Below are 12096 nucleotides of genomic sequence, written 5' to 3' on the forward strand. Positions count from 1 at the left end.
AAAACATAGAATAAATTCGTTTTAATTTGGGTAAATTCGGGTAATACAGATCTAAAAATATATCTATATAGTAATCAATAAAACCAATGGCCTAAACCCTTTATCAAAATTCATAGTTTAAGAATGATTTTAATCTTCATCAATAGATTTCAAGATCTTTAAAGTTTCATTGGCTAATTTGTATACTGTACTTACGGTTTACTTTTTTAACATTAATTTTGAATTAAGTTGACTCACAAAAGACTATCATTGTTTTGTACACATATTATTGGCGTTGTCGATTACAGTAAAAAAATTATCACAATAATTAAACAATATTTTAAACATAGTTTTTATATTTTGTCAAAATAACCTGAAACTGTGTTAAAATCTTTGCAGTTTACATTTCACATAGTTTAAGAATGGATAAATTCACAGAAAACACCTTTTAGGATCAGTTAATCTATAATACAAAAAAAATTTTGCCCACTATAGTTTGAAAAAAAAATAATATAAATAATGGGTAAAATAATGTATAATTTTTCACACATTAAGTAATCATGAAACATACGACAATTTCAAAGCACATGAGCTACTGATCAGAATTCTATGTAATAGTTCTAAAAGGCATGTTGTTTTTCTTTTTGTTTAGCTAACGAAATACAATATGTATTTATATTTTATGTTCATTGAAAACTCAATAAATATATAAATAATGTATAAAACCTTTTAAATTATTGCGTTCCCAGCACTTTATCGTTCCTATCATTATTATTCCTGTTGTGGAATAAAAATATGAAATTATAAGGAAGCTCGGTGCTGAGATAAGGGTTAAATCGTATTATGGGAGGTATGTTAAAATGATATGTAAAAATATTGCTTGCACGGGGACGTTGATGATCCATTCAACTAACAGTTAACGCCATCATGACCCCTGCAACTATTGTACACGTTTTAAAGGGTACAATAAATTAGTATTTGAATATGTAATAAAATATGTAATAAACTATGTACATAAGTGTTTACGAGTTTTTCTGTAATTTAATATTGATTAACGATTGTACTTCTTTAGTCTAAAGTGTATATGCTTAGTTATTCTACAACTTTATGTGTTTTACAGCTAATTTATATTAATTTATGTGACTTACTCATCTGAGTACGTAGTTGTATTTACGGATACGAGGTTGTGTTCGAGATATCTATAAGTTTCTGTGGCGTATATACGTATGTATCAAGTATTTTAATTTATATAATTGATATTTAGTATATTAAGAAATATCCTCTTGATATTGATATATGATTCGAAAACCAATCATATGAATTTATTAGTTATGATTTGGGACGTGACTATTATCATTCACTTTTAAAAAATCTCTACATTCGTGGTTCATTGAAATGAAAACATTAACAAAATTAATTAAGCTAATAATACGAGATAATTCATTAAATGCCCATACCGAATGCTGGAATAATATAACATACATCTACGTCATTACGTTCGGCAAAATGGACAATGAAAATTTGAACCGTGGTGCAGCTTTTTTATTATTATTAGGTTCATGAGCATTTGCATTAGTTCCTGATTTCAACTCTGGTTTGCATGTTTATTGTAAAAATAATATTTTTTGTACCTTTTGCCGTTTTTCTCATTCTACCTTTAACTCATTTTCATCTAAATTCAATAATATTAAAACTAACTTTTCTTCTATACCCTACCCTAAGTTTAATTGTTTTAATATTATGCCTAATATTGATCATTGTTTTAAAATTTACTACCAAAATGTACGTGGCCTTCGTAGTAAATTGTTTAATCTCCGAACTTATTTTATTTTATTATCTTATGATGCTTATATTCTTACTGAGACTTGGCTTTCTGATGACATCTCTAGTTCCGAATTATGTTTTGATGGGTATTTAATCTTTAGGTGTGACAGAAATGTACGTACAAGTAACTGTCGTCGAGGAGGAGGTTCATTAATTGCTGTCAAAAAAGAGCTAAGACCAACCTTAATTACGACTTCATTTGACACTTGTGAGCAAGTTTTTGTTCACCTCACTCTAACCAGTGGTCTCTCTGTAATTTTAGTTGGAGTATATTTACCTCCTGGTATAAATTTGTCTGTGTATGAGAGTCATGTTGAGGCCTTAGACCGGGTATGGAGATCTTATAATTTTGATCTTGGTTTAGTATGTGGTGACTTAAATATGCCCAATGTCGAGTGGTCCGTCTGTGGTTCGGGTCTTGTCTATACAGGTAATATAACTGATAAGGTCCGTCTTGTTGGTGATCAGTTTAGTTTCCTTCACTTCGTCCAGAAGAACCAAATTCTCAATAACTCTGGATCTCTTCTTGACCTAATTTTCTCTAGTAATGAATCCACCTTAGTCCAGCAGGCTACAGATTTATTAGTTCCATGTGACATTCACCACCCAGAACTGTCTAATACCTGTCCCTTTCCTTCAGTCCTTCCAATGCTTGATGCTCAACACACATATTATGATTTTAAAAATGCTAACTACGAGAGGATTATTCATAGACTTGAGAGCATTGATTGGTACAACGCCTTAGATTCAAGATCCGCTGACCTTTCTGCTGATTTTTTACAGAAATCACTGCTTGTTTGTATTCGTGAATGTGTTCCATTACGAAACTTTCGAATCTCTACTTTTCCTATATGGGTCTCAAGTAAACTTAAGAAACTTCTCGCTATGAAAAAACAATCGCATAAACAATATAAAATGTTGGGTGGTCTTAATCGTTATTTGATCTTCTCTCAACTACGCGCCCAATGTAAATTTGAATCGAAGTGTCTCTATAGTCACTATTTGCGTAACTTACAGAATCGTCTATGTGTTGATCCTAAATCATTTTGGAAATTTGTTCGTAGTAAACGTGGTGTCTCTACAATACCAGATGAGGTTCATCTTGGGGAGTCTAAGGCCTCCAGTGACCAAGTTGCTTCTTTGTTTGCTTCTCATTTCTCATCTGTTTATGGTGACTCACGATTTACCTGCAATGATTTATCCGATGAGTTTACAAACAACCAATTTTCACACCTTCCTTCTAAATTATCTATATCGATTGATGAAGTTAATACAGCGCTTAACTTTCTTTCAAATGTTCATAGTTCTGACCCGGATGGCATTTCTGCTAACTTATTGTATCACTGCCGTGCCTCTCTCAGTTTACCGGTCACTTTAATTTTTAATAAATCACTTACTGAAGGTGTTTTCCCCTCTGCGTGGAAAATAAGTCGTGTTACGCCAATTTACAAATCTGGGAATCCGGCTGATGTCGCTAAATATAGACCCATCTCCGGCCTTCCTCTCCTGGGTAAACTGTTCGAGTCTATAGTACTGAAACGAATCGAACGTTCTTTCTTAACCACCTTATCAATTGACCAACATGGGTTCTTTCCAGGTCGCTCGAATGCGACTAGTCATGTAGTTTTTGCTTCTTACCTTCACGTGGCGTTTGAATTAGGTAGTCAAGTTGATGTGATATACACGGACTTTTCTAAAGCGTTCGACTCCATAGACCACAATGCACTTCTTTATATCCTCGACAGACTTGGTGTTGGTGAGCCACTTTTATCATGGTTTAGTTCTTACCTTAGTGACCACTGACCGTCGACAATTTATCAACCTCTTCGGGAAGTCATCTGATCTCTTCCGTGCATCGTCCGGTGTTCCACAAGGTAGCCATTTAGGTCCCTTATTATTTAATATTTTCATTAATACTATGTGCTCAGTTGTTTCCCCTTGTCGTTTCCTACTTTTTGCTGATGATTCTAAAATTTTTCACACGATTACCTCAAATAATGATTGCCTCACTCTTCAATGCACCCTTGATAAATTCACCAATTGGTGTAGTACGTTTAATTTATCTCTCAACATCTCTAAATGTAAAGTTATGACTTTCTATCGCTCTAAGGCAGTGATATATTTTGACTATAGACTTGATAGTATATCTATTCAACGTGTTAGCCAGGTCCATGATTTAGGCATTTTATTTGTACCTTCTCTTAATGTTAGCCCTCGTATTGATTATATGACCAGCAAAGCGTTTCGTGCTTTGGGATTCATAATGCGTCACTCAACCAATTTTAGTTCTGCCAATTGCCTTCTAGCTCTCTATAATGCTTTAGTCCGTTCGGTCATTGAATATGGGTCTATTATTTGGTCACCATATACCACAGTTGACATTTGTCGGATTGATCGTGTACAAAACAGTTTTAAGCGTTTCGCCGGTTATTGCCTCAACATTCCTCATCTACCACATGATTATGGGCCATTAAGTCAAGTTCTGAGACTAGTTCCCCTTTCTGTAAGGCGTGATAATTTTGATATCACTTTTATTCAGCGTCTGATCGAAGGTCAAGTTGATGCTCCAAGACTACTTGGAGAACTTAGCTTTCGTATTCCTAGTAACACTAGGCTTCAATGTAATTTTTATATACCCACCAATAAATCAAACTTCTCCAGGAATGCCCCACTTATAAGGATGATGCATAATGCAAATAATTATATAGACTATTAAGCCATATGTAGTACGAAGGCTCACATTTTTTTTTCACATAACTTACACCACGTTGTTTTTTTGTTTTACTTACTTACTAATTCTTTTTCTTCTCTCTTTTATTAAGTTAGTATAAGTTACGCATCTTACATATATTGTATATGTTTTGTATACTGTTATCTATGTACTTCCTGTCTGTTATTTTGTAAAAGCCGTCTGGCGTTGATTATAATAAATAATAATAAGGCTTTAACTTCTAAGATCATTAGCCTGTAATAATTATTAAAAAGTATTTATCTTAAAATTATGGGGGAATATTATGTTTAACCTTATAGAGAGTATTTGAAATATGTTATGTACAAGAATATTTGTTTTTTACATTAATTTTGCTAAGTCTATGTTTGTGAAAAAATTTTACAAATTTTTAAAGTTCTCATCATCAAACGCTTGTTGCATCGTTGATGGGTTTTCGATAATTTTTCTGGAGCTGTTGAACTTGTAGCATTCTAGTGTGATGTGTTTGATCCGTCTGTTTTTTGTCACAGAGTTTATAGGTCAGGCAGCTTTCTTTAGTTATAAGGCGCATGAGTTAAATGGGAATATTCAATCTGAGACCTTGTGATATCTACTTCTTCTTACTTTTTTATGACGTACGTTTCTCCAACCCCAACACACCATACATTTTTTTTTACAAATATTTAGTATGGAGTTTTTATGAATTTGTACGATGAAAATCAGAATTTGTACGGCTTGATTTTCAAAGAAATAACCAAGATAGTGTGGGGGTGCTGTAAAATAGTTTCTACGGTTACTTACGAAATTTTTGCGAAATCCCTTCCCACCAAAAATCGTGTTTCTGAAATTCCGCATTCCCTAGCCTTCCCAAAAACTAAAAATCACTTTTTCCAACATTTGCTAGCAGGAACCACAATACACGCGAATGTACCGAAATTGACTTTACACAAAGCCAGCCAAGGATATAAATAAATATAATAAATATTTTTATTTAAAATATCCATAATATTAAATATTGTCTTATAAACAGAAAACACATAGTAATAGTTCATATTTATGTACATAAGTCAAAACTCCTCAAGAATACTGAATTTATTTTATAATAAACAAGTGAAATAAAATAATTCACTTTAAAAAAATATTATATAATATAATATTCTAACATCACCTGATGTAAATTTTAAAAATAAATACAACCTTAAAGTATAGAACATCATATAATAATAATATGTTATATCTATAAATTTTTATATTTAATAGCTTTTTTTTACATAAAAAAGGATATACATATACCTACCATGTGTCCCAAGAAACAAAGTACATTTTATCACTCATTACCCTATAAATATCTTTCGATTCTGTTGACGGGACATAAAACTAGACTAATTCATCATAAATTCCTATGAATTAAATTTTTTTTAACTCATATATATTGAGCATGCATATAACACAACTTATTTTTTTCAAATGTTAACCCCTATTTTAAATATAATTTTAAACTTAAACATTTAATATACGGAGAGATTCACCAAGCATGCTTACCTGTTTTGTTCTTTAATAATGAAATTATTCAAAAGACCATATTTTCAAATTCCTGAGATTCTTTGTACCACTTATTAAGAAGTGTCCTGTGGCAATACGAACTTTTTCAAATGAGAACCCCCCTCCCCCTTTACTATAAATTGTTTAGCGGATAATTTTGATGTATCGAAATCAAAATTCAAATGAATAATTTCCTAGTTATTGAAATTGTTGTATTAAGAAAAATAGTCCTTAAAAATTGTTTTACAAAAGTATAAAATATACATGCTATTGAAACTATAGTATTTATAATCCTTAGGTCACTTTTACAAATTACTTATGTTAATAGATAAAAATAAATTAATTATATTTTCAAATACACCATTGGCCCATATATTTGGTAAACCTCAACCATGAACCTTCTGTTCTTAAAAAAAACAAAGTTAAATAACTCAAAAACTACAATCATTAGAATTTTGATTTTAATACATCAAAATTCTCAAAAAAAATTATCTGTCAAACAATTTATAGTAAAAAGGAGAATGGGTTCTCATTTAAAAAATAAAAGTTTGTATCACCCACTCCTTAAAAAAATCTCAAGAATTTGAAAATATAATCTTTGATCTTTGAATATATTAAAAGATTCAAAAAATCAGATTTTGAATAACTTCATTATTAAAGAAAAAAAAGGGTGAGCATTCTTGATGAATCACGCTGTATATATAACTTCACATTCTTCTTGTCCTTACAATGTTAATTTTAAAAAATTAGATTGAAAAATTTGTTTTTCTAGGTTAGATTACAAAGAATTATGTTAAACTTATTAGTGAAAATCAAAAAGAATATATACTTTACTTCAAGAAATTAATTATATGATTATCGTCTAGTATAGGTTTACTCCCATTTTTGCTTTAATTGTAATATGCGATCAATAATTTTGTGTTTGTTGTTAATTTTGACGTATGGCTTAGAAATGAGTAACTCATCAGTGACATATTCACCTGTGATGAGCTACTGAAATCAGTCACTGCAGGTATCGTTTTCTTTTGAGGCAACCAGGAGGATTCTCAAACACAGTCTAAAAACAACAAAAAAAACCTTGATTCACATTTAATCAGTATAAACGTTTTTCATTTTAATCAATACCTATGGTACTGTTTAACAAATTTCACATATTAAAACCAGAATAAACTATTTTTATAAACTATAAACTAATTTATTTTACTCGTTTATTATGCAGTTAGAAAATTGTAATTACAAAATGGTATAGTTTTCATAAAATATATTTAGTTCTAGAATAAACATTTACCTTGACGAAACACTAATAAATGTGAATAATATTACCATGCAATATAATCATTATGCATACACAATACCGTATTATTAAAAAAAGCATGTATCAAACTCATTTAAATGTTTACTACAAGATTATTTTTATACATATATTTAGATTTTATAAACATCCCATCAGCTTAATGAACTGAATATTTTCATACAATAACGATTGATTACATAAACAAATTCATAACAGTCTATTTAACAAGTGTTTAAAATTTAAATATATAATCATAAACCATTATATCAAATACAACTAAATGTATAATCCATACATGCATGCTGATACTTATTATTTAAATACAATCACTGCACACATTTACAGTTTTTTTTAAACTTGTTTGATCAGTTAATATTATGTTTTTCAAACATATATTGAAAAATTTAAAACAAATATCAAAATCTATGAATTCTGATACTATGTAAATTATTTATTATTTGTTTTTATCGAAATTTATCGATGAATAAAAACTATATGAATGATAAATGTATATACTTAAATAACATCACACAGTAATCTCTTTGATACTATATTAAATATAATCTGTCCTGTTCACTTATAATAAAAATCAATAAATATAATATTGAAACTTTAGTATAATCTCTAGTTCTGGACAATTTTGAAAAGAATAGATTTGGTTTAGTTATTGTAGTCTTAAATTTGGAAATTTAATGATGAAGATCACCTGCAGGCAAAAAAAAACTATATCCTTTAATACAACGTGTATTTGAGTATTTGACTAGGTAAAACTAATGTCATCGAAATAATCACAAATTAGGTTCTGTTAATTAAGTTTGAATTATATATCAATGGAGTCTTCCTTATGTAAAATGTATCTCATGTAAGCAGTGGTGTAACTATAGGCATTTAAGGCCAGTGGCATAAGATTTTCTGAGGCCCTTTAAATTGTTAAAAACAAACAAATTATAACTTTTCACTATTTGAAATTTATTTCAAATACCAAAATAATATAATTTCCATATTTATTATTTTTTTGTTAAACCTGTAATCTAACATAAAAAAAAACCGGTATTTTAATTAGGCTAGGCCCTCGTCAGTTTAATTCCGTGACGTTTGCTCACCCAGTTTTTATGCCACTGCGTTAAGCCACACATATAAACATTCCTATGTTATAATTTCATTGATTTTAAGCTATACGTTCAAATTTTGTACGCTTGTTAACGAAGTTTGACATTTTCAAGATACAAGACATTTTATTTGAATATATTCAAAATAATATACCAAAAAGTTGAGAATGGAACAACTACAATGATGAAACATGTTGAACGCGTACATGCTAAAGTCAAGAAATAGCTGAACAAATTGAATTGTCACTCGTGACAAGTAGACTAGTGTAAGTTTCAAAAACTATTTGTATAGTTTATCTGCCACATAGTAAAATATTTTATCAGCCGTTATTTTTTCTTTTGAAAATACTTAACACAACCACGTTGTTAAATTTATATTTTAACACAATTGCCTGTAGAGTAAGTCACGAATAGCTTATTTTTAGAAACGTTAAAAACTAAGATAAATTAAATTGTTTATTTTAAGTAAAACAAATTCTGTGTCTCATAAGTATAGTCAATACTGCATATTATATGTATAAATATTATCATCATGATGTGAATAAATTAATCAAATTTTTTAATTATAAATTTATAACTAACTGCAGTAGTTGTTTTTTAGGATCTAATTTTACGCTTAGTTAAGATTTATAAATATTAGAAATAAATCTTTCTACAAAATATTTTTATTTTTTATTTTTTATTAAAAAAAAAAAGAAGATTTATTATATAACCTTATATAACCTAATTATGTAACAAAAGTCTATAGCTATACAGAAGGTAGCATAATAATATAATATTGTATCATACCACTTTCAGCTAAACTGAAAATCAATATCCAAAAAGTATTGTTATGTATGTTAATATATTATCTTGTACCTATACCTATCAATGAGCAACTCAGCCGAGGCGGAAAAGAATTGATTTAACGATAAAATCTATGTAGATATTCTGTCGACAATGCACGTACCTATTTATAATATTATACTGATACGTGTAGGCAATGTCGTTAAATTAGGAGGAAAATTTTAACCCCATGTACGTTTTAACTTTTTATACTTTCCTGGTTAAATCTACATAATCGTATACAAAAAAATTTACTTATCTTGTACACTGCAGTTTCAATACATATTGCTTCTATATAGGTACTTAAAGGTGCGCCAATAGACGTGACAAATTAGGAGATTCGTTTTTAACAAATCATCATTCAAACTATTTAAAAAAAAGCAATTTTGTATGACTAATTCAAATATATTTACTTGATTGAACAATTTTGACCGATTTTAAAAGTATTAAATAAACAAAAGAATATCATAACAGTGAATGAATCATCAAGGAATCTCTAGATATTTTAAGGATAGGCTTAGGTCTTCCCTAGTAGATGCGTCCAAAGTCATTTAATTCATGGTCTGGTTTTTATTTCTGGCCGTAACATAACAAATTGCGGGTTTGGTGACTAGTCACGAAGTGAGTTCTACGATTTGCCAATCAGCTACGATTTTAAATCGTGGGAAATATTTGATAAGCCTATGAAACGCTAAACATGTCGAACCGATACTCAAAAATACTTGGTTGGGAATGAGCTGGGAATGATATTTCAGTTCAATTTTTTTCCGTCGACATAAGACTACGATCTTATCACACAGGGACGCATTAAAAAAATTGTCAGACTTGTCGACTGTGGGCGGACGGCCGGCAATGTGAATATAACAACGTGTTTATAACAGTATCACCAATTTATGAATACTCCTAATAAATTTATATTATGTTTTATTATTAATATTATGTATATAATATTGTGTTGTGTTGATCTTCCCATGGAAAGATACTATACTAGATTTTTTTACTATTATAAATCACTTCGATGGGATATTATTAATTTCCTGCTTAGTGCATCACTCCTCTTCCAAAAAAATCGAAAAACATTGTTTTAAGATCAATTTGATCGGGTATTGTTTCATACATAAGTGTCTAGTTTTTCACCATAATGGATGTGTTAAATTTGAATTCAAATATATAAAATCATTGTATACGAAAAACAATTATTAGCTAAGACTGTAAGCTTATAATATTATTATATATATCATATACTTGAGGATATTATTGTGATTAAAGTAACTTATTTAACTATAAGACATCAGTACAATAGAAATGAGTAAGTTAAATTCATATTTTCCAATAAAATTTCATCTAAAAATGTCGTATGTATAAAATATAATAATATACTGAGACAGTGTTAAAGATATTATCGTTCCGTGCTTATCGTCGAGTGGCAAACACGAACTTCAGATCAGATAATAGGTATATTATATTTAAAATAATTTAAAATAAAATATTTGAAATTATAAATTGCAATTACTCAATTACTTAAGGACACTTCAGATTACTGACTAAAATAGTTAGTATTTTTGTCACTATATGATTTATATCTTATCAACTTTCTTTTAAAACGTCAATCATTAATTTGTCACCTATTCATGGATAAATCTACCTAAAAACTGCGCAGTTAATAAATACTTATACGATTAAAATTAAATTCAAATTCAACTATATAATATAACGTTTAAAATTATTATAGTTATATTTTAGGAACATACGAATATTTGTTTGCAGAAATGATTGTAGTATATTAGAGCAAAACTTTTATCAATCGCATAAGTATTCTCCAAGTATATACTATCCTTGTACCGTACAAACTATTTTATTGTTTTTTTATTAATTTTAACCCAATATGGAGACTTTTTGGTAGAAATCCTAATAGTTATTATGTTTGTTGGTAGATAATTTTGTTCTCCGTAGTTTATTAAACAAGTTTAATTCAAAGATTCCAAAAAAGTTATATGCCCTTGATTATACTTTAGGTAGATAGTACAGTATGACAAAACAAATAATAATAAAGCAGTTAATTAAACCAGTCAAAAAATATATTCATATAGTATTACTATTTGTAGCTAAAAATTGTTTATCTTTTTGTACAAAGTAAATGTTAACTTACTAAGCGCATAATACTTTTGAAATATGATTATTTATAATTATCATTTGTTGTATATACTTGTTATTATCTTATTATTTTTCACCTGATTATTAATAAAAAATATATATTTAATAACTCTTTATAACTTAGTTATACCTAACTAAATATATCAATTGTTTCCAAGTAAATTAAAATGCTTGAATTTATTATGTTTTAGAAGCAACATTTGAAAATGATGGAAATCTTGAAGCATTACTCAATCACGTTTTATGGGAACCTACTACGAGCAATTCACCGACAACAGAAGAAGATAAAGTTGCTCCATATTTTGATGAAACATCTACTCATAACAACGTCACAGTCCAAATTGGAGCGAATGTAGACCTCCATTGCAAAGTGAACCGTTTAAACGACAAAACGGTAAATATTATGTGAACTAAAATATCAAATATTTTTGATTTAATTGTGTAAGATGTTTGTATAAAACTGACATTGAGTTTGCACATTGCAATAGTTTTTCCAATACACATTTATCTATTTTAATCATAATTATCAGCTATACTCGTAATGTAGTAAAGTACAAACAAACATTACATTAATTGGAAAATTATACAATACAGGAACTTTAGAAACTTAAAAATTTCTATTTATATCAATTTTACAATTTATGTTTACACAATGATTA

The 12096-nt window shown here is 28.9% G+C and overlaps 1 protein-coding gene across 2 annotated transcripts in view; it reads left to right on the forward strand.

Annotated features, from left to right (window-relative positions):
• LOC107164231 (limbic system-associated membrane protein-like) overlaps positions 1 to 12096 on the forward strand; it is a 147634-nt gene that overhangs the window by 98319 nt on the left and 37219 nt on the right. For both annotated transcript variants that reach the window (XM_089224219.1, XM_015511974.2), the window contains one exon: positions 11629 to 11831. In XM_089224219.1, coding sequence (XP_089080345.1) covers positions 11629 to 11831 — 203 coding nt within the window. The remainder of the gene's footprint in view (positions 1 to 11628; positions 11832 to 12096) is intronic.

Source organism: Diuraphis noxia, unplaced genomic scaffold (genome assembly GCF_037042655.1).
Source record: "Diuraphis noxia isolate RWA-SAM2 unplaced genomic scaffold, SU_Dnox_SAM2 contig0003, whole genome shotgun sequence".
Classification (NCBI taxonomy): Eukaryota; Metazoa; Arthropoda; class Insecta; order Hemiptera; family Aphididae; genus Diuraphis; species Diuraphis noxia.